General features: G+C 43.0%; 1 protein-coding gene across 3 annotated transcripts in view; it reads right to left on the bottom strand.

Annotated features, from left to right (window-relative positions):
* The window catches only part of LOC138651327 (C-Jun-amino-terminal kinase-interacting protein 4-like), an 834,119-nt gene that overhangs the window by 530,467 nt on the left and 279,655 nt on the right, over positions 1-23,997 (bottom strand). For all 3 annotated transcript variants that reach the window (XM_069741428.1, XM_069741429.1, XM_069741430.1), the window contains one exon: positions 3,995-4,070. In XM_069741428.1, the coding sequence (XP_069597529.1) occupies positions 3,995-4,070 (76 nt within the window). The remainder of the gene's footprint in view (positions 1-3,994; positions 4,071-23,997) is intronic.

Here is a 23,997-nt window from a genome sequence, read left to right as displayed (position 1 = left end):
GAAGAAATTAGATGACAAAAGTTGTTGTGCAATTTGTCCTGAGTACGCTGATACCCCATATGTGGGTGTAAACCACTGTTTGGGCGCATGGCAGAGCTCAGAAGAGAAGGAGCGCCATTTGACTTTTCAATGCAAAATTGACTGGAATTGAGATGGGACGCCATGTTGCGTTTGGAGAGCCCCTGATGTGCCTAAACATTGAAACAAGTGACACCATTATGGAAAGTAGACCCCCTAAGGAACTAATCTAGATGTGTTTTGAGAGCTTTGAGCCCCCAAGTGTTTCACTACAGTTTATAACGCAAAGCCGTGAAAATAAAAATTCTTTTTTTTTTTTCACAAAAATGATTTTTTATCCCCCAGTTTTGTATTTTCACGAGGGTAACAGGATAAACTGGACCCCAACAGTTGTTGTCCAATTTTTTCTAAGTACGCCGATACCCCATATGTGGGGGGGAACCACTGTTTGGGCGCATGGCAGAGCTCGGAAGGGAAGGAGAGCCATTTGGAATACAGACTTAGATGGATTGGTCTGCAGGCGTCACGTTGCATTTGCAGAGCCCCTGATGTACCCAAACAGTACAAACCCCCCACAAGTGACCCCATATTGGAAACTAGACCTCCCAAGGAACCTATCTAGATGTGTTGTGAGAACTTTGAACCCCCAAGTGTTTCACTGCAGTTTACAACGCAGAGCCGCGAAAATAAAAAAATCTTATTTTTCCCACAAAAAATGATTTTTAGCCCCCCCCACATTTTTATTTTCCCAAGGATAACAAGAGAACTTGGACCCCAAAAGTTGTTGTTCAATTTGTCCTGAGTACGCTGATACCCCATATGTTGGGGTAAACCCCTGTTTGGGCGCACCGGAGAGCTCGGAAGGGAAGGAGCACTGTTTTACTATTTCAACGAAGAATTGGCTGGAATTGAGATCGGACGCCATGTCGCGTTTGGAGAGCCCCTGATGTGCCTGAACAGTGGAAACTCCCCAATTCTACCTGAAACCCTAACCCTAACACACCCCTAACCCTAATCCCAACGGTAACCCTAACCACACCCCTAACCCTGACACACCACGAATTCTAATCCCAACCCTAATCCCAACCGTAAATATAATCCAAACCCTAACCCTAACTTTAGCCCCAACCCTAACCTTAACTTTAGCCCCAACCCTAACCCTAACTTTAGCCCCAACCCTAACTTTAGCTCCAACCCTAGCCCCAACCCTAACCCTAGCCCTGACCCTAGCCCCAACCCTAACCCCAACCCTAGCCCCAACCCTAGCCCCAACCCTGATGAGAAAATGGAAATAAATACATTTTTTTTAATTTTATTATTTTTCCCTAACTAAGGGGGTGATGAAGGGGGGTTTGATTTACTTTTATAGCGTTTTTTATATCGGATTTTTATGATTGGCAGCCATCACACACTAAAATATGCTTTTTTTATAGCAAAAAAGTTTTTTGCGTCTCCACATTTTGAGACCTATAATTTTTCCATATTTTGGTCCACAGAGTCATGTGAGGTCTTGTTTTTTGCGGGACGAGTTGACGTTTTTATTGGTAACATTTTTGGACACGTGACAGTTTTTGATCACTTTTTATTCCCATTTTTGTGAGGCAGAATGACCAAAAACCAGCTATTCATGAATTTCTTTTGGGGGAGGCGTTTATACCGTTCCGCGTTTGGTAAAGTGGATGAAGCACAGTTTTCTTCGTCTGGTCAGTACAATTACAGCGATACCTCATTTATATCATTTTTTTATGTTTTGGCACTTTTATACGATAAAAGCTATTTTATAGAAAAAATAATTATTTTTGCATCGCTTTATTCTCAGGACTATAACTTTTTTATTTTTTTTCTTATTATGCTTTGTGGCAGCTCGTTTTTTGCGGGACAAGATGACGTTTTCAGCGGTATCATGGTTATTTATATCCGTCTTTTTAATCGCGTGTTATTCCACTTTTTGTTCGGCGGTATGATAATAAAGCGTTGTTTTTTGGCTCGTTTTTTTTTTTTTCCTTACGGTGTTCACTGAAGGGGTTAACTAGTGGGACAGTTTTATAGGTCGGGTTGTTACGGACGCGGCGATACTAAATATGTGTACTTTTATTGTTTTTTTTTTGTTTTTTTTTTTAAGATAAAGAAATGTATTTATGGGAATAATTTTTTATTTTTTATTTATTTATTTAGTAATTTTTTTTTTTTTTACACATGTGAAAATTTTTTTTTTTACTTTGTCCCAGGGGAAGACATCACAGATCGCCGATCTTACAGTTTGCACAGCACTCTGTAAGATCGGCGATCTCACTGACATCGCTGCAGGCTTACCAGCACCTGCAGGCGACCCGGAAGTACTCCCTGCAGGACCCGGATGCAGCCCCGTGGCCATTTTGGATCCGGGGCCTGCAGGGAGAAGACGCTTGGTACAAGGTGAGTACATTTCCTAGTACCGATCGTCTCAGGGGAGCCCCCTCCCTGCGCGATGCTTCCCTGTACCGCCGGCACATCGCGATCATGTTTGATCGCGGTGTGCCGGGGGTTAATGTGCCGGGAGCGGTCCGTGACCGCTCCTGGCACATAGTGCCGGATGTCAGCTGCGATAGTCAGCTGACACCCGGCCGCGATCGGCAGCGCTCCCCCCGTGAGCGCGGCCGCTCGCATATGACGTACTATCCAGTCACTAGGAATTAAGTCACACGTCACCTCGACGGGATAGAACGTCATATGGGATTAAGGGCTTAAGAAGAAAACCCCAATGTGGATATAAAAATCAACTTTTAATGTACACAACTAAAATGCAACAACACCATACAATTAAAGGGTGTACTCTAGGTTCACCCTACAATTTGGTCCCTTATCTCGGTCCCTGCCTCCAGCGGAGGCTTGCACCCTAGTGAATTCTATTGTGTTGTTCTATTTTAATTGTGTACATTAAAAGTTAATTTTTATGTCCACTTTGGGGTTTTCTTATGTTCCCCATCAGAGAGCAACACAAAGTAGGGAAAGAGACATTGATTTCAGCTGTGTTTTGTGTACTAAGGTTCTAGCTGTTGTTCTGATAGAAGACTTATCTGTTTAAGCTCTTCCAATCCTCTCAAAGTTTCAACTTTTAAGTCCTCTATGAGCTATAGTTCGCTCCGCACTATACCAATGATTGTCAGCTTTCCGCTTCTTCAGAATTTAGGTATAAAGCTGTCGATCAATGTTGGGGACAGGGTTAGATCATCATGTAGAAGACAAGGAGCCCAGTATGTGACAAAACAGTGGAATCAATCCCTATATTATGCCTTCCTCAGATTGAAAAGCTTAGGTCTGATGTTAGATTCCCTTTAATGACCATCTAACCCCTATTCAGTTTACATGGCTTAAACAATCACTCTTCGACATTCAATTTCCTGCCTCATTTGGGCAGACAATCTGCCACTGAAAATGTGACTTATTTCTGAAACAGTCAATCACCAGTGGGTAAAAATAAGGACACAAATAATCTTGGTTGGTCCACCTCCACACAACAATGTATCATCCCTATGGCTGAATTAAAGGGGTTGTTCCATAATACTTATCATTTATTTACAGAATAGTTGTTCAATGTCTGACCTGTCTTGTGCCCTTAATTTGAATGCAGCAGTGACAAATGCATCCTGCTGCCCCATTCATTGTTCTCGGCAATCTCCAGCAGATCCATGGTCCATGAATGGGACAGGATTGAGTCCACTGGCACATAATGTCTACTACTGCCCTCAAACAAGGGACACACAGTGCAGAGACCTAAGCTGTTTTTCCGGGGTGCCTTCTGTGTTAAAGCATGATTTATGATTTTTTTTCTTTATTTTACGCTTTGGAAGTTGGAACTGAAGGGCAAAAAGAATAATCCAATAAGAGTGTGCACTGGTCATATGCTGTTAAGGTGTATGGTTAAAATTTTACAATCCTATGTATCCCTCCATCCATCGCAGTTAGTAGGCCCAGTGATTGTCCTGCCTGTCCATACCTTCAGCTTGTGGAGGCCGCTCATCTTTTAGTGGACTGGTAAATGTGATCACAGTTTTGCACTCTTCAGTTGGAACCTGTTAGAGACGTAACAGAACAAATTGAGGTTTTTAGCGGTATAGTTCATCAAAACAATGCAATGAATTAAAGGAAGCAGTGGCGTCCTATAATATCAGTGTAGTAGCACAGTCCAGTATTAGAGAGAGAGAAAGAGAAAGAAAAAGTAAAAGAGAAATAAAAATGAAAGACATGGAGAGAGAAAAACAATCAGCTACAATTAAGGGAAAATACAGATCTCCGAGGAAAGTAATGGATATTTAGTGCTTGCTTAAAAGGGTTGTCCTGTCTTAGGGTATGTTCCCACGGTCAGTAAATGCTGCAGGTTGGGCGCTGCGTACATCCGCAGCGTCCAACCCGAAATGGACAGATGTTACAGAACAGTGGATGGGATTTGAAGAAATCCCATCTCCACTGTGGTTGCAGGGACGCCTCCAGCTTCCCTGCAGAGACAGACATGTGACACGTCTTTCCAGACCGCAGAATGTCTATTTATCTTGCGGAAATGCTCAGGCTTTGCAAGACAAATGTCCCCGTTCAATGAACACATGCAGAATCACCTGCATTCAAAGCCGGCAGCGCTTCGGATGGAGCGGGCATGTGCTGTGTCCAAAGCGCTGCCGATTCCTGACCATGGGAACATATCCTTAAGGTATAAGCCTGCAGTCACTATGAAACTGTAGACTTGTGTGTTGTGAGGACTCTCCAATGCCGGTAGGTGCCAACTAGACGTGTGGGGTCTAGTTCAATGCAAGTGTTTTGAGAGAGGCAGGACAAGTCTAGCCAGAAAGTGGTCGTGGGTGTGCAAATCACGTAATTGTGGTCCCACACCAGAGAATCCTCACAGCGTGCAATGTGCACTATGCGTGTATTCACAAGTGTGCAGTCACACAGCTTAAGACAGGACAAGCCCTTTAATGTAAGAACTAATAGACATAGACAAAGAGACACTGACACAAGTGCTCTGAAGACAATACATATACTGTGTTCCCACCTGAGACAGGGAAAAAAAAAATCACACATGCAGTATATACTGATGAACAAGGCTTTGACTGAGATCTATACAATCAGTGCAAGATCAAAATACTTCATTTTTAAAGTTATACCCTTGCTGAGAATACACGTGTCCAAAATTTGTCAGCCTGGAAAATGAACACATTGCATTAGAAATTGATGCACATTTCTATAACAACATGCTGAACATGTTGTGCACATGGCATTCATCTTGTCCTGCTGCCCTGCAATGATCATACACATCAATGCAGGGTGGAAGGAGGGAGAACTTTGCAGTTGACGAGATCTCTCTGATTTGGCAAAGTCATTCTGTCAGCAGTCATGACTTCAGAAACAGCCAGACCTCCCTGACTGCGGAGTATAAGGCAAAGACATTATCCTAACAAAAGTGAGGCCTAAAGTCTTAAAAATACATTACTAATACTTCACAAATTTCATTTTGAAATACCCAAATATTTATGTAAAGAAAAAAAATTCCAAAAACTGTGAGAAAGTACGTCAAATCAGGTGAGACTTGCATGCATCTCACTGACATTTTGGTTATGACTTAAGCAAATAATTACATGATTCAAACTTTGCTCATCTGTGGTGATCTAGTAGTCTAGGCCTTAATAGTGATGACTTAAGAACCTGGGAACAACCAGATCATTTTACTGCAGCAGAAATAGCACATGAAGTAGAATATACATCCAACCTTTTAACATTAGAAGAATAATGTTTAGTTTGAACTGAAGCCAAACCACTCACACACATGGAGTAGGACACATGGAAATACAGTGCAAAAGAAACCTGGAACAGCTGCCTGTGGCAAGCAAACTACAGATCTTTATTTTCATGGAACTGGCTGCTTTAGTTAACTGCGTCAGCTGCATACACTCATACCCCTCAGACCAAAGGAAACATATTAAAAAGAAACATAAAAGCAAAGACTATTTTCTAATTCTTTAAACCCTAAATCTGATAATCCAGCATTTGTTTCCACTAGAGTATTACAAAAAAAGACCAGAGGTAGGAGACTGCCCAGAGAAAACTAAGGGGTAAGATTTCTCCTTGTGGAGAGTGACATACAAGCTCTGGCTTGTCAAGATAAGGAAGCTTATTCGACCTTGCAATGCTCCACTGGGAAATTTAATATGCAAATTACCTCTTCAGAGAAAAGGAGGACTTAAACTCTTATCGCCAAATTAGTTCTCATTAGTTCTCATGCTTCGCAATGACGAGGACCAACAGCTCGAAACACCGTATCTGCAAATTGAGATACTGATTTGGCTTTTATCCTAAGTCATATTGCATGACTAGTTAAAGGGTTGATTGTGACTTGTAGGATCACTGCTTCCAAAAGGTGGCGCTATAGTTTAAGTCCTCTTTTTCTCTGAAGAGGCAATTTGCATACAGAGAAAACTACTAAGGAAAACCAGTTATAGTATCATATTTTGTATTCAAGTATTACATTAGGCCACAGTATTGAAGGTTCTCAGACACTAAAAGATACTTTCATGTATTTTACCATGACGGTCTGATAATAAATATCTGATTAATCAAATAAAGAATTAATAAAGAACAAAAAAATGAAAAATATTAATCTAATAAATACATTTATGAAACACCAAATGATATCCCTAACAAGACCATGAAGGCATAAACCAAACAAAATACCAAAAAACAAACCTTCACAAAAGAAATCGAGAATAAAATATAGCAAAAGATATGAACTTTATTAAATATAAAAAAGTAACAATAAAAACAAGGCAGTGGCCACCAGTGCAGCAGCAATGGTGGGGCTCACACAGGGGCACCCTCAATGACACAGCTTATACAGTTAGGTCCATATATACTTGGACAGAGACAACATTTTTCTAATTTTGGTTATAGACATTACCACAATGAATTTTAAACAAAACAATTCAGATGCAGTTGAAGTTCAGACTTTCAGCTTTCATTTGAGGGCATTCACATTAAAATTGGATGACGGGTTTAGGAGTTTCAGCCCCTTAACATGTGCCACCCTGTTTTTAAAGGGACCAAAAGTAATTGGACAATTGACTCCAAGGCTATTTCATGGACAGGTGTGAGCACTCTCTTTGTTATGTCATTCTCAATTAAGCAGATTAAAGGCCTGGAGATGATTTGAGGTGTGGTGCTTGCATTTGGAAAGTTTTGCTGTGAAGTAAACATGCAGTCAAAGGAGCTCTCCATGCAGGTGAAACAAGCCGTCCTTTAGCTGCGAAAACAGAAAAAACCCATCCAAGAAATTGCTACAATATTAGGAGTGGCAAAATCTAAAGATTGGCACATCCTGAGAAAGAAAGAAAGCACTGGTGAACTCATCAATGCAAAAAGACCTGGGTGCCCACGGAAGACAACAGTGGTGGATGATCGCAGAATAATCTCCATGGTGAAGAGCAACCCCTTCACAACAGCCAACCAAGTCAACAACACTCTCCAGGAGGTAGGCTTATCAATATCCAAACCTACCATAAAAAGAAGACTGCATGAAAGTAAATACAGAGGGTTCACTGCACGGTGCAAGACACTCATAAGCATCAAGAATAAAAAGGCTAGACTGGACTTTGCTAAAAAAACATCTAAAAAAGCCGCACAGTTCTGGAAGAACATTCTTTGGACAGATGAAACCAAGATCAACCTCTACCAGAATGATGGGAAGAGAAAAGTATGACGAAGGCGTGGCACAACTCATGATCCAAAGCATACCACATAATCTGTAAAACACGGCGGAGGCAGTGTAATGGCTTGGGCATGCATGGCTGCCAGTGGCACTGGTTCACTAGTGTTTATTGATGATGTGACACAGGACAGAAGCAGCCGAATGAATTCTGAGGTATTCAGAGACATACTGTGTGCTCAGATCCAGCCAAATGCAGCCAAACTGATTGGTCGTCGTTTCATACTACAGGTGGACAATGACACAAAACATAAAGCCAAAGCAACCCAGGAGTTTACTAAAGAAAAGAAGTGGAATATTCTTGAATGGCCAAGTCAGTCACCTGATCTCAACCTAATTGAGCATGCATTTCACTTCTTAAAGACTAAATTTCAGACAGAAAGGCCCACAAACAAACAGCAACTGAAAACCAACACAGTGAAGGCCTTGCAGAGCATCAAAAAGGAGGAAACAACGCGTCTGGTGATGTCCATGAGTTCAAGACTTCAGGCAGTCATTGCCAACAAAGGGTTTTCAACCAAGTACTAAAAATGAACATTTTATTTAAAATTATTGAATTTGTCCAATTACTTTTGGTCCCTTCAAAAACATGGTGGCACATGTTAAGGAGCTGAAACTCCTAAACCCTTCATTCAATTTTAATGTGGATACACTCAAATGAAAGCTGAAAGTATGAACTTCAACTGCACCTGAATTGTTTTGTTTAAAATTCATTGTGGTAATGTCTATAACCAAAATTAGAAAAATGATGTATCTGTCCAAATATATATGGACCTAACTGTATGGCAGTAATATGTAACAAGCAGATAGCACTGTCTAGGTAATTACAACAGTGACAACATATATAAATAAATCAATAACAAGTGGGTACATATAAGACAAAAGACAGAGGTAATAATGTGTACAATACCAAGTATGCAAGTGAGAGGCTAATAAACTATGTCCCCTAGCATAGACAAGAAACTATCTAAGATAAATAAATAAGCCATATATATATATATATATATATATATATATATATATATATATATATATATATATATATATATATAGACTCTGTATAAATAAACGGTATAGTTACCACGAGGAGGCACCCGGAGACCCACCTCACCCGACGCGCGTTTCGCAAGGAAATGCTTCGTCCTGGGGTGGTTGGGTACTGGCCAGAAGGACATTATAAGGAGGTCATGACCAATAGGAGTAGAGAGAAGTTAAAGAAAAGATAAGCGGCACCTGTGTAAGCTGAAACTCCAGATGGAAAAGCGTCCCAGATAGTAAAACAACGCCGGTGTATGGAGACCTGAAGCCGGAAATGACGATATCGGCAATGGAAAAGGGAACTGCGCAGCCGTGGACAGGGAGCTACTGTTACTAGGACGACGAGAAACTATGCAAATACAATGGAGAGCGACCACATTGCAACGCTAGCGCAGGCGCATACTAGCAGGGAGATGGTAGTCATCATCTCCCTACCATCGTATACTACCAACAAAGTGTATAAACCGCGCATGCGCATACATACCCAGACACAACGTAAACACATCGGCACAAGTGACGAAATCAATAACATAAACAAGTAACAACACATAAATAACAATAGGAGAATATAAGTAAAGAACGCCGGTGTAAAAATGAAACACCGAATAACACCGGTCAGATACAAAAATACTACGCAACCATATAGAAAAGGAAAAGAAAGCCTACTGGCGCAAAGGCAATAAGAGGGAATACGGTCTAAAGTTGACAGCCTAATGATGTAACCCTAGCATAGGTGCGTATAAGATGAGCGATAGTGAGCAAAAGCGCCCACAGAAAAAATAATATATTTCAGCCGCGCGTCCACATAGATACAAGAGCCACATAGACGCACCAACATATGAGACAGTAGGTGAAAATAACGACGACCGAGCAAGAGCATAAAAAATCACATTTGTTTACACAAAAATGATCTTTTCGCCCACAAATTCTTATTTTTGCAAGGGGAACAGGAGAAATTAGACCACAAAAGTTGTTGTGCGATTTCTCCTGAATACGCCAATACCCCATATGTGGGGGTAAACCACTGTTTGGGTGCACGGCAGGGCTTGGAAGAGAAGGAGTGCCGTTTGACTTTTTCAATGTAGAATTGGCAGGAATTGAGATTGGACGCCATGTCGCTTTTGGAGAGCCCCTGATGTGCCTAAACAGTGGAAACCCCCCACAAGTGACACCATTTTGGAAACTAGACCCCTTAAGGAACTTATCTAGATGTGTGGTGAGTACTTTGAACCCCCATGTGCTTCACAGAAGTTTAGAACGTTGAGCCATGAAAATAAAAAAAAATAAAAAAAATCGCATTTTTTCTACAAAAATGATCTTTTTGCCCCAAAATATTTATTTTCACAAGGGTAACAGGAGAAATTAGACCACAAAAGTTGTAGTGCTATTTCTCCTGAGTACGTCGATACCCAATATGTGGGGGTAAACCACTGTTTGGGCGCACCGCAGAGCTTGGAAGAGAAGGAGTGCCGTTTTACTTTTTTCAATGCAGAATTGTCTGGAATTGAGAGCCCGTGATGTGCCTAAACAGTGGAAACTCCCCACAGAGCTCGAAAGGAAGGAGCGCCGTTTTGGAATGCAGACTTAGATAGAATAGTCTGTGGGCGTTATGTTGCGTTTGCAGAGCCCCTGATGTACCTAAACAGTAGTAACCCCCCACAAGTGACCCCGTTTTGGAAACTAGACCCCACAAGGAACTTATCTAGATGTGTGGTGAGAACTTTGGATGCCCAAGTGCTTCACAGAAGTTTATAATGCAGAGTCATAAAAAAATATATATATATATTTTTCCACAAAAAAGATTTTGTAGCCCCCAAGTTTTTATTTTACAAGGGTAACAAGAGAAATTGGACCCCAGAAGTTGTTGTCCAATTTATCCTGAGTATGCTGATGCCCCATATGTGGGGGTAACCCACTGTTTGGGCGCACGGCAGAGCTCAGAAGGGAGGGAGCACCATTTGACTTTTTGAGCGCAAAATTGGCTGTCGTGTTTGGAGACCCCCTGATGTACCTAAACAGTGGAAACCCCCCCAATTCTAGCTCCAACCCTAACCCCAACACACCCCTAACCCTAATCCCAACCCGATCCATAATCCTAATCACTAACCCTAACGATAATCAAAACCCTTACCCCAAAACAACCCTAATGTCAACCCTAACCATAACCCTAATCAAAACCCTAAATCCAACACACCCCTAATCCTAATCTCAACCCTAACCTCAAACCTAACCCTAATCCCAATACACCCCTAATCACAACCCTAACCTTAACCCTAATCCCAAACCTAACCCTAATCCCAAGTGTAACCCTAATACCAACCCTAATCCAAACCCTAACCCTAATCCCAACTCTAACCCTAACTTTAGCCCCAACCCTAGCCCTAAATTTAGCCCCAACCCTAACCCTAAGGCTACTTTCACACTTGCGTCATTTGGCATCTGTCGCAATCCGTCGTTTTGGACAAAAAATGGATCCTGCAAATGTGCAGGATGCATTTTTTGCCCATAGACTTGTATTGCCGATGGATCGTGACGGATGGCCACACGTCGCGTCCGTCGTGCACTGGATCAGTTGTGTTTTGACGGACCGTCGGCACAAAAAACGTTCAATGTAACATTTTTTTGTACGTCGCGTCCGCCATTTCTGACCGCGCATGCGTGGCTGTAACTCCGCCCCCTCCTCCCCAGGACATAGATTGGGCAGCGGATGCGTTGAAAAACTACATCTGCTGCCCACGTTGTGCACAATTTTCACAACGTGTGTCGGTATGTCGGGCCGACGCATTGCGACGGCCCCGTACCGACGTAAGTGTGAAAGAAGCCTAACCCTAAATTTAGCCCCAACCCTAACCCTAAATTTAGCCCCAACCCTAAATTTAGCCCCAACCCTAACCCTAAATTTAGCCCCAACCCTATACCTAGTCCTAACCCTAACCCTAGCCCTAACCCTAATTTTAGCCCCAACTGCTCTTCTCCTGCCGGCCGGCAGATGGCGACAGATGGCGGGCGCACTGTGCATGCACCCGCCATTTTTTTTTTTGCCAAGAAGATGCCGGTGGCCAGGAGGAGCAGCAGGAGGACCCAGGGACACCGGTAAGTATAATAGGGTCCCCGAATCCCCCTATTTCTCTGTCCTCTGATGTGCGATCACATCAGAGGACAGAGAATTACACTTTGCTTTTTTTTTTTTTTTTTTTTGCGGTTGTCAGTAAACTGTTAATTATTGGCGATCGCAAAACAGGGGTCGGTAAAACCGACCCCGATCATGTTGTTTGGGGTCTCGGCTACCCCCGGCAGCCGAGACCCCAAAGATTCCCCCGGTGCCGGCCGGCGGGCGCACTGCGCATGCGCCCGCCATTTTGAAGATGGCGGCGCCCATCGGGAGCCACGAGGATCACCGGGGGAGACAGGTAAGTATTGGGGGGCTACCTGGGACGCCATTTCTCTGTCCTCTGATGTGCGATCACATCGGAGGACAGAGAAATGAAAAAGAAATCGCGTTTTTTTTTTTTTGCGATCGCCGGTAAACGGTTAATTACCAGCGATCGCAAATGCGGGGTCGGTAAAAAAAACCCCGAATCATGTTCTCTGGGGTCTCGGCTACCCCCGGCAGCCGAGACCCCGGAGAAAATCCGACTCTGGGGGGCACTATTTACTTTTTCCACAGCGCCGTTAATTAACGGCGCTGTGGTTTAAGTACCCTTAGCGGCCGCCGTTAAAAGGCGTATCGGCGGTCGTTAAGGGGTTAAGATTATTTTACTTGTATACTCTTTTTCACACGTAAAGCTCCATGGAATAAATTGCACTATAACAATAAATAATAAAAAAGACAAATGTAAATAAAAATGGAATAGCTCAAAATGTCATCTTGTCCCGGAAAAAAAAAAAAAAAAAAAACAAGCCGTCAGGTGAAAAATAAAAAAAGTTACAGCGCTCAGAATAAAGAATAAATAATTCTACATATAAAATATTTTTTATTGCGCAGAGGTGACAAAACATTAAAAAAAAAATATATATACAAATGCAATAATCGCTGTAATCGTACCGACCTGAAGAATAAAGTTGCTTTATCAATGGTAACACACATGCCATAAATCATAATAATAATCTTTATTTTTATATAGCGCTAACATATTCTGCAGCGCTTTACAGTTTTGCACACGTTATCATCACTGTCCCCAATGGGGCTCACAATCTAGAACCCACCACAAAAAAATTATTCCTGAATTGCTGGCTTTTGTACATTCCTCCTCCCAAAAAAAAAAATCGGAATAGAAAGAGATCAAAAATTTCATATGCCTGAAAATGGTACCAATAAAAAAAATCAACTCTTCCTTCAAAAAACAAGCCATAATATGACTGACAGCAGAAATATGGAAAAAATTAAAGCTCTCAAAAGATGGCAATGCAAACACTTTTTTTGCAATATAAATATTTTTTTAGTGTGTGACAGCAACCAAACATAAAAAAAAATATAAATCTGGTATCTCTGTAATCGCAGCGCCCCGAAGAATAAAGTCGCCTAATCACTTATACCACACGAGGAATGGCGTAAAGAAATAAATAAAACCAATTCTTCACCTGCTGTTGATTTCTTTCATTCTGTCTCCCAAAGTAAAGCTCAGCTCACATTTATCCTGAGCTCTGCACTGAGCGCTTATACAGAAGTTTCCGTGTAAATTACTGAAATACGTGATTCAGACAGAACTCCCAGCAAAAGATTCCCTATAATAAGGCAGATGAAGGCACTGTGGACGCCATCTGACCTGTGATTAGGCAGTGACCCTCTTTTTAAAAGCACACTCTGTCACAGTTTTGTGCACTTCTGAAAAGAAGGACACAGCTGAACAGAGGCCAGACGGAGTACAGAATAACTCTGCTACCTCATTATAGTGAATAGATCCCTCGGAGGTTTCATCTGAATCTTGTCACTCAGAGATTTAGATGTCAACCCCAATGTAAGTGCTCAGTGCAGAGCAGGATAAATATGATCCCAAATGTTATGTAAAATGTTCCTAACAAAAACTTCAACTCAATAAAAAAAAAAAAAAAGAAAGCCCAACTCCGCTCTATCATCTGTTAATGGAAATATAGGGGGCTTTCACGTCTCTGGTAATACAAAGGTTCTGGAAAAGGGATACAGCTTCCCGACCCCAAAATAAATTTAGCAAATTATGAGCTCTCAAATCCAAATGCCCCCTCCCTTCTGAATCCCAGTGTGCTTAAACCATATTCAGCCTCAACATGTTTAGCATTTATGTAGCTTTGAGAGCCCAAGTAATTTACGGGTATGTGTCTCCAGAAGCATGAGCTGGGCACTACAACGTGCTGGGCACTACAATGGCAGTTTGCAATTTTCACTCAGCAATATCCACTGCTGCCTGTTTCAGAAAAACAACCATGAAGTCAACATCCTCAGTGCACCTGTAGATAAATTCCCAAAGAAGTATAATTTCCAAAATGGAGTCACTTGATGGGGGATTATGCTCTTATAGCACTTAGAGGCTCTGGATATGAAGTACGCAAACTAGTCTAGCAAAATCTGAGTCCCAGAAGGCAAATAGTGCTCCGTCCCTCCAGAGTCTTGCAGTATGGCTAAGCAGGAGTGTGCAGCCACATATGGGGTATTTCCACATTTAGCAAAAACTGTGGGACACATTTTGGGGCCATTTTTACCCATTTCCCAGTGTGAAAATGTAAAATCTGGGTGTATAACAAAATTTTGATAGTAAAAATGTAATTATTTTTACTTCACTGCCCAATGGTATAAAATTATGTGACACTTGTGACACTTGTAACACTTATGATCACATGAACTGATTGAGAGGCACAGTTTGTTAAATGGTGTCTCTAATGGGTGGGGTTCTGCTGTTCTGGCACCTCAGGGCCTCTGCAATGTAACATGTCACCCTCAAACCAGTCCAGCACAATCTGAACGCCAATATGATGCTTCTTCAATTCTGAATTTTGCACTGTGATTCAAAAGTGATTTTGGACCACATATGGGGTATTTGTGTACCCATGAGAAATTGCACAATTTTGGTGGTCCATTTTTTCTGGTTACCCTTGTGAAAATAAAAAACAGGCTTAAAAAACATTTTTTTTTTTTTCATGGCTTAACATAATAAACTTCTGTGAAGCACCTGGGGGTTCAAGGTGCTCACCACACATCTAGATAACTTCCCTTAGGGGGTCTAGTTTTTAAAGAGGTTTCCATTCTAAGTACATCAGGAACTCTCCAAACATTACATGCCTTCCCCTAATGATTCCAACTAATTTTGCATTTAAAAAGTCTAAGGGCACTCCTTCCCTTCCAAGCTCTGCCACGTGCGAAAAAGGCAGTGTTCCCCCACATGTGGTATCAGCATACTCAGTAGAAATTGAACACCAAATTGTATGGTGAAATTTCTCCTGTTACCCTTGTGAAAATGCAAAATGTGGGGCTAAAAAACATTTTTTTTGTGAGAAAAATTAGATTTTTTTTATTTTCACAGCTCTATGTCAAACTTCTGTGAACTTCTGGGGGTTCAAGATGCTCATCACCAATCTAGATAAGTTCCTTAAAGGGTCTCGTTTCCAAAATGGTGTCACTCTTGAACGGTTTACACTGTTTAGGTACATCAGAGGCTCTTCAAACGCAACAATGTGTCCGCTAATTATTCCAGCAAATTTTACACTCAAAGTCAAATGGCGCTCCTTCCCTGCCGAGCCCTGTCGTGTGCCCCGACAGTGGTTTTCCTAGACATTTGGAATATTGGCATTCTCAAGAGAAATTGCACAACAAATTTTGCAGTCTAATTTTTCCCGTTAGCCTTGCAAAAATGAAAAAAAGTGGGTCTAAAGTAAAATTTTAGTGAAAAAAAGTTAAATGTTCATTTTTTTCTTCCATGTTCCATTAATTTATGTGAAGCACCTGAAGGGTTAATAAACTTCCAGAATGTGGCTTCAAACACCTTGAGAAGTGCAGTTTTTCGACTGCTGTCACTTTTGGGTATTTTCTGTAATATCGACCCCTCAAAGTCACTTCAAATGTGATGTGGTCCCACTAAAATGGTTTTGTAAATTTTGTTGGAAAAATTAGAAATTGCTTGTGAACTTTTAACCCTTATAACTTACAAAAAACTAGGTTTCCAAAATTGGGCTGATGTAAAGAATACAAATTTTCGCAAATAAACACAAGGAATATTGAACCAATTTTACCACCATCATGAAGTACAATATATGATGAGAAAACAGCCTCAGAATCAGTGGGATCCACTGAAGCGTTTCAGAGTTATTGCCACATAAAAATTACAAAATACGGGGCGTGGTTTGCCAGGGGAAGGGAGAAGTCCTGCTTCTTAGGAGCTCCCGCAATATCCCCTAAAAAAAGCTTATAAAAGCTTACAAAAAGTGTTTTTTTTTGGACATTGGAGGCATTTATATCATGCCAGGAACCAACTTTGCTCGGAAGGGACCAGTTCCCATAAAGAATAACCCAATTTGGAGCCAGAACGAGACAAGGAGGAACAGCGGCCTAACAGTGCACGCAAAGACTCAGATCAGGTCTGCAACTACAAAGTCCGCCCCCCCCAGCGCCCAATACAAGCAGAAGCTGAAGGGATCACCGCCGCCCCAGGAGACCCCGTCCGACAGAGCGCACACCCCTGCCGTGGCTCAGAGCCACCATCTCCATACGACAAAAAAAATCTGTTCAAAGATTTGTCTAAAGCCACAATTCAAAAAAGGAAATCATTCCATAGCATTACTAGAGAACTACTAAGCGCAGGAATTCCCTATTATTGGTCTCAGATCTCCACCATACAAGTCAAATATGCGTCAAAATTAACAATCATCACATCTCCGGATGAAGGAATCGTCTTTCTGAGAAAAATCGGAATACTTTCCTTATCGGCTTCTCATAACCGCTCATTTTCACCCTCAATATATTCTACTTGATTGAAAGCCTCTAGGGAAAACTCATTACGTGGACTGGGGTATCACTTAACCACATGTTCCATGTGGGCTCCCATCTTAGACTACAAACAGAGCAGTCAATAGACAATCCTTATTCCACGTGATAATGTTTTAAATGAACCGAACATTTTGCCCACATAGTCGCAGGATCATCCAGGGACGTTCCCGGACACGACAAGCTACCATATATCGTATATTCTGCTTAAAGTCTGAGGGTCACCTGGAGACGATCTGGACAGGGCAGGCCTTCATATTCTTTTTTTTTCCTCTCTTTTTTTACTGGTTACCTCATACAGTTTCAGAGGTTTATTTAAGAGATTATGCATGCAGCATTATCTATGTTAATTTCCTAGCTTACTACGTTACTTCATGTCAAGCAAATTTACATGCATATCCTACTTTGTTCCATTATGTTTATACCAAAGTATAATATGACCACCTGTTTCCCCTATTGCTATAGGGGTTTATTTTTCCCGCCTTCATATCCCTCCCTTTTCCCTCCGTCCCTTCCTTACCTAACCTTCCCAGTTAAAAGATAAAATCCCAATAAAGACGTTTGAAAAAAAAACAAAAATTACAAAATACAAAAGTCTCTTCAGAGAGGTAAAGGACAAACTGTAGTGCCACCTATAGGAATTTGCAATCCTAAGTCAATGTCAACCCTTTAATGAGCAATGAGCCATGTCAAATGATTCGGGATAAAAGCCAAAACCAGAATCTCAATTTGCAGACACGGTGTTTCGGAGTACTGCCCCTTATCAGTGCAAAGTGTGAGATCTGGTTTGGCTGTGTAAGAGGCATCTGACCAGCATCCAAGGGGTAACGTTTCTCCTTACGGAAAGTGACATGTCAAGCATGCTGAGATGAGGAGACTGTTAAGCCACAATGATCCTCTGGGAAATATGCAAAGTGTCTATTCAGAGATGAAGAGAACTAGAACTCTAGTACCACCTATAGGACGTAGCAATCCCAAAAATCAATGTCAACCCTTTAACGAGCCTTGTCACATGACTTAGGATAAAAGCCAAAACCAGAATCTTTCTATAGAAGGCACTAGAGTTCTAGTCCTCTACTCTCTAAAGAGACAATTTGCATATTTCCTAGAGAAGCGTTGTGGCTAAAATTGTCCTCATCTCGGCATGCTTTACATAGCATTTTCCATAAAGAGAAAAGTTAACTCTTGATTACCACATAAAGTGACACTGGCCACAGTTGTAAAATTTGAGGTGAAAACAGGTTTTAGGGTGAAGGGGTTAATGTCTTTAACTTTGCAGGTTCCTGTGAATTTGAACACTTTTTATTCAAAGAAAAAATGCCCAGCTCTATTTCACACATGTGGGCTGCACAGACTTTCCCATAATCTCTGGCAGGGATCACATCACATGGAATAGCACATGGGACGATCACAGCCACTTTGAAAAACAGGTGCCAGCTAAGGAATACTATTTTTATGCTTGTACAGTACAGGAGGTCAGAGCGAACAGCGCTTTACACATTGGGATAGAAAAAGGCCTAACCAGTTTGTGATGTACTACATTTAGTGCTCAAGCAAACAAAATGGGAATGAATATCAACAAGCCATACACATAAGGATATAATGGAACTAGAGAGAGTACAAAGGAGGGCAACAAAATTAATAAAGGGGATGGGAGAACTACAATACCCAGATAGATTAGCGAAATTAGGATTATTTAGTCTAGAAAAAAGACGACTGAGGGGCGATCTAATAACCATGTATAAGTATATAAGGGGACAATACAAATATCTCGCTGAGGATCTGTTTATACCAAGGAAGGTGACGGGCACAAGGGGGCATTCTTTGCGTCTGGAGGAGAGAAGGTTTTTCCACCAACATAGAAGAGGATTCTTTACTGTTAGGGCAGCGAGAATCTGGAATTGCTTGCCTGAGGAGGTGATGATGGCGAACTCAGTCGAGGGGTTCAAGAGAGGCCTGGATGTCTTCCTGGAGCAGAACAATATTGTATCATACAATTATTAGGTTCTGTAGAAGGACGTAGATCTGGGGATTTATTATGATGGAATATAGGCTGAACTGGATGGACAAATGTCCTTTTTCGGCCTTACTAACTATGTTACTATGTTACATATATAAGTTTAAGTTTATTAATTACAATTAATTTTGTAAAGAAAAAAGGGGTGTTTTCAGCGGGTGTTTTTATTTATTTTTCTCTTCTAAACTTTGTGAATTTAATTGTAATTAATAAAATTATACTTATTTAAGTGTATCTTTTGTTGAGATTTATTTATCATTAGAAAATTCTTATTGGCAAGATATTCATAGGCCCATAGTACCGTGTTTTGGGAACTCCAATAAGGTGTATTTATTTTTTGGTCACCATATAAACTCGAGTATAAGCCGAGTTGTTCGGCACTTTTTTATGCTGAAAAAGCTCCCCTTGGCTTATACTTGAATGAAGGTCCCACAAGATGGAGGGGGAGTGGCAGCGGGTCACAGGAGGCAGGAGCTGGCTGCTGCGGCTAAAGTCTGTGCTCGCTGCTAAAGAGAAATGAATATTCACTGTGCTGGCAGTGAAAATTAATTTCTCTTTAATAGCGGACACATTAGCTGTGGACGCCGGCTTCCTGCAGCTGCTGAGCGATCATGTATGCTCACTACTTAAGCAAATGAATATTCACTGCCCTCCACTCCCATGGGCGTGGAGGGCAGTGAATATTCCTTCCCTTTAGTAGCGGGCACACGTGAAAGCCCGGCCGCTGCATGAAGCTGACGGCTGCTGCTACTGTGCCAGGTACTAAAGAGCAATGAGCACTCACTGCTCTCCATGCACATAATCCTGGTGTGGAGAGCAGTGAATATTCCGGCAGCTATCCTCTGCTTGAAAGCAGTGCATGAAGTCACTGCCATGCGCTGCTTACAAGCATAAATCAGCTGCTGGCATCGGAACAAAATTCTGCGAGGGAGCACAGGAGGGTAAGTGTAATGGTTTATTTTGCTTAATGTTTTTCTGATAAGGGCCTGCATACCAGGAGAGAGATGAGAAGACCAATACCACCAGGATAAGGATGGGGTCATGCATACCAGGATGTAGATAGGATCCCTGCATGTCAGGATAGGGATGAGAGAGCCATGCTAGGATACGGATGATGGGGCAATGCATGCCAGGATAGGGATGAGGGGGGCATGATTGCCAAGATAGGGATAATGGGGCCATGCATAACAGGATGAGGATGAGGGGGTAATGCTTATACTTGAGGCAATAGGTTTTCACAGTTTTTTTGTGGTAAAATTAGGTGCCTCTGCTTATATTCGGGATGACTTATACTCAAGTATATATGGCATTTCAGTATGGGTCTTTGGGTGCAATATTGGCTACAAGAAAATGGGAGAGGTATTCTCAGTCTGATAATATTAATCAAAACCGTTAAGTGATAGGGAGGTGATGAGCCTGCAGAGTCAGTGCATCTATGAATTGATTGATCTGTAAGATACACAAGTAATAGTACCTCCCTATCACTTAAAGGAGTTGTCCCACAAACAACGTACACTTTGCTCAATAGATTTTAGATTAAAAAAAGAAAAAAAAGGTTCACAATTGGATATCTTAAAAAAAAGTTCCTGTAGACAATCTTCTAAATGTTAATGTGCCCCTGCCAAATACTATTTAAATGCCATACCTGACAATGCAGGGACATGGTCTGAACAGACCAAAGATCCTGGGAGTAGAGGAAGCAAAAGATAGTATACAGACAGGAAAATGTGGGATCGCAGATGATGGTTTCTGTAAAAATAAACATTCTCATGCCCATTTAAAAACATGTTATATCTCATAGAAAGAATCAGCTGCGATCCCATACTGTAATATCTATATACCGTATATACTCGAGTATAAGCCGAGATTTTCAGCCCAAAATTTTGGGCTGAAAGTGCCCCTCTCGGCTTATACTCGAGTCAAGGTGGGTGGCAGGGTCGGCGGGTGAGGGGTTGAGGGCGCTGAGGCATACTTACCTAGTCCCAGCGATCCTGGCGCTCCCCCTGCCGTCCCACGGTCTTCTGTGCTGCAGCTTCTTCCCCTCTTCAGCAGTCACGTGGGACCGCTCATTACAGAAATGAATAAGCGGCTCCACCTCCCATAGGGGTGGAGCCGCCTATACATTCCTCTATTCAGCGGTGCCGGTGACCACTGATAGAGAAAGAAGCTGCGGCACCGAAGACCAGGCAGAGGGACAGTGCGAGGATCGCCAGGACTAGGTAAGTATGGCATATTCACCTGTCCTCGTTCCAGCCACCGAGCGTCGCTCCATCTTCCCGGCCGGCGCCTCCATCTTCCCGGCGTCTGCGCTCTGACTGTTCAGGTCAGAGGGCGCGATGACGCATATAGTGTGCGCGGCGCCCTCTGCCTGATCAGTCAGCGCAGAGACGCCGGGAAGATGGAGGCGCCGGGAGCTGCAATCAAGGGAGGTGAGTATGTGTTTTTTTTCTTTATTGCAGCAGCAGCAGCGGCGGCGGCAGAGATTTATGTGGAGCATCTATGGGGCACAGTGAACGGTGCAGAGCACTGTATATGGCACATCTATGGGGCACAGTGAACGGTGCAGAGCACCGTATATGGCAAATCTATGGGGCACAGTGAACGGTGCAGAGCACCGTATATGGCACATCTATGGGGCACAGTGAACGGTGCAGAGCACCGTATATGGCACATCTATGGGGCACAATGAACGGTGCAGAGCACCGTATATGGCACAGCTATGGGGCACAATGAACGGTGCAGAGCACCGTATATGGCACATCTATGGGGCACAGTGAACGGTGCAGGGCACCGTATATGGCACATCTATGGGGCACAGTGAACGGTGCAGAGCACCGTATATGGCACATCTATGGGGCACAATGAACGGTGCAGAGCACCGTATATGGCACATCTATGGGGCACAATGAACGGTGCAGAGCACCGTATATGGCACAGCTATGGGGCACAGTGAACGGTGCAGAGCACCGTATATGGCACATCTATGGGGCACAATGAACGGTGCAGAGCACCGTATATGGCACATCTATGGGGCACAGTGAACGGTGCAGAGCACCGTATATGGCACATCTATGGGGCACAATGAACGGTGCAGAGCACCGTATATGGCACAGCTATGGGGAAATATGAACGGTGCAGAACACTGTATGGCACAGCTATGGGGAAATAATGATCTATTTTTATTTTTTAAATTCACCGGTAAATGCTGCATTTCCACCCTAGGCTTATACTCGAGTCAATAAGTTTTCCCAGTTTTTTGTGGCAAAATTAGGGGGGTCGGCTTATACTCGGGTCGGCTTATACTCGAGTATATACGGTATATTGTTTTGCCAAGGAGCAGTGGTATGATTGACCACGTTTCTGCATGGTCAGGCACATCCAATACACAAGAGTACCTTTATAAGCTTGGAAATAGAATTTTTTTCTTTAAACATTCAGTTGTGGAACATTTTTATTCTAAGATCTATTACCATATATAGTCGTATGTAAGCTGAGATTTTCAGCACATTTTTTGTACTGAAAATGCCCTCCTCGGCTTATACACGAGTCACGGTCCCAGAAAGCCGGTGGGGGAGGAGGAGCAGCAGTAGGAGCCGGCGACTGTGACATCATATTCCCCCTCCTCGCGCGGCCCTGTAAGTCCCTGCATCTCGGTTGTCCAACGCCGGCAGCTCTCCTCTCCTCTGCTCAGCGATCACGTGGTACCGCTCATTAAAAAGGTAATGAATATGTATGCGTCTCCACTCCCATAGGCGTGTAGCACATATTTATTACCTTAATGAGAGGTACCACGTGACCACTGAGGAGAGGAGAGCTGCTAGCACGGGATAACAGAGATGCAGGAACTTACAGGACCGCGCGAGGAGTGCAAGTATGACGGGGGAGGATGCTGAGCCATACATAGAAGGGGAGGATGGGGAGGGCACCTAGCCATGCATAGAAGGGAAGGATGCTGAGCCATACATAGAAGAGGGAGGACATGGAGGACACTGAGCCATACATAGAAGGGGGAGGACAGGGTGGACGCTGAGCCATGCATAGAAGGTGGAGGACACAACCATACACAGCAGGGGGAGGACACTGAGCCATGCATAGAAGAGGGAGGACAGGGAAGACGCTGAGCCATACATAGAAGAGGGAGGACATGGAGGACGCTGAGCCATACAAAGAAGAGGGAGGACAGGGTGGATGCTGAGCCATACATAGAAGGGGGAGGACAGGGTGGATGCTGAGCCATACATAGAAGGGGGAGCACGGGGAATACGCTGAGCCATGCATAGAAGGTGGAGGACAGGGAGGACACTGAACCATACATAGCAGGGGGAGGACGCTGAGCCATGCATAGAAGGGGGAGGACAGGAAGGACGCTGAGCCATACATAGGACGGGGAGAACGCTGCGCCATGCATAGAATGGGAGGATGCTGAGCCATGCATAGAAAGGTGAGGACGCTGAGCCATACATAGAAGGGGGATGACAGGGAGGACGCCGAGCCATACATAGAAGGGGGAGGATAGGGAGGACGCTAAGCCATGCATACAACTAGGAGACCAGGGGTGCCACACATAGCAGGACAGTGCATACCTGGCTTATACTAGAGTCAATAACCTTACCTAGTTTTCGATGGAAAAATGGGCGTGGAGGGCAGTGAATATTCCTTCCCTTTTGTAGCGGGCACACGTGAAAGCCCGGCCGCTGCATGAAGCTGACGGCTGCTGCTACTGTGCCAGGTACTAAAGAGCAATGAGAACTCACTGCTCTCCATGCACATAATCCTGGTGTGGAGAGCAGTGAATATTCCGGCAGCTATCCTCTGCTTGAAAGCAGTGCATGAAGTCACTGCCATGCGCTGCTTACAAGCATAAATCAGCTGCTGGCATCGGAACAAAATTCTGCGAGGGAGCACAGGAGGGTAAGTGTAATGGTTTATTTTGCTTAATGTTTTTCTGATAAGGGCCTGCATACCAGGAGAGAGATGAGAAGACCAATACCACCAGGATAAGGATGGGGTCATGCATACCAGGATGTAGCTAGGATCCCTGCATGTCAGGATAGGGATGAGAGAGCCATGCTAGGATACGGATGATGGGGCAATGCATGCCAGGATAGGGATGAGGGGGGCATGCTTGCCAAGATAGGGATAATGGGGCCATGCATAACAGGATGAGGATGAGGGGGTGATGCTTATACTTGAGGCAATAGGTTTTCACAGTTTTTTTGTGGTAAAATTAGGTGCCTCTGCTTA

Source organism: Ranitomeya imitator, chromosome 10, assembly GCF_032444005.1.
Source record: "Ranitomeya imitator isolate aRanImi1 chromosome 10, aRanImi1.pri, whole genome shotgun sequence".
In the NCBI taxonomy this organism is placed as follows: domain Eukaryota; kingdom Metazoa; phylum Chordata; class Amphibia; order Anura; family Dendrobatidae; genus Ranitomeya; species Ranitomeya imitator.
Note: the sequence above shows the minus strand (reverse complement) of the source record. Positions and strands in the feature narration are given on the sequence as shown.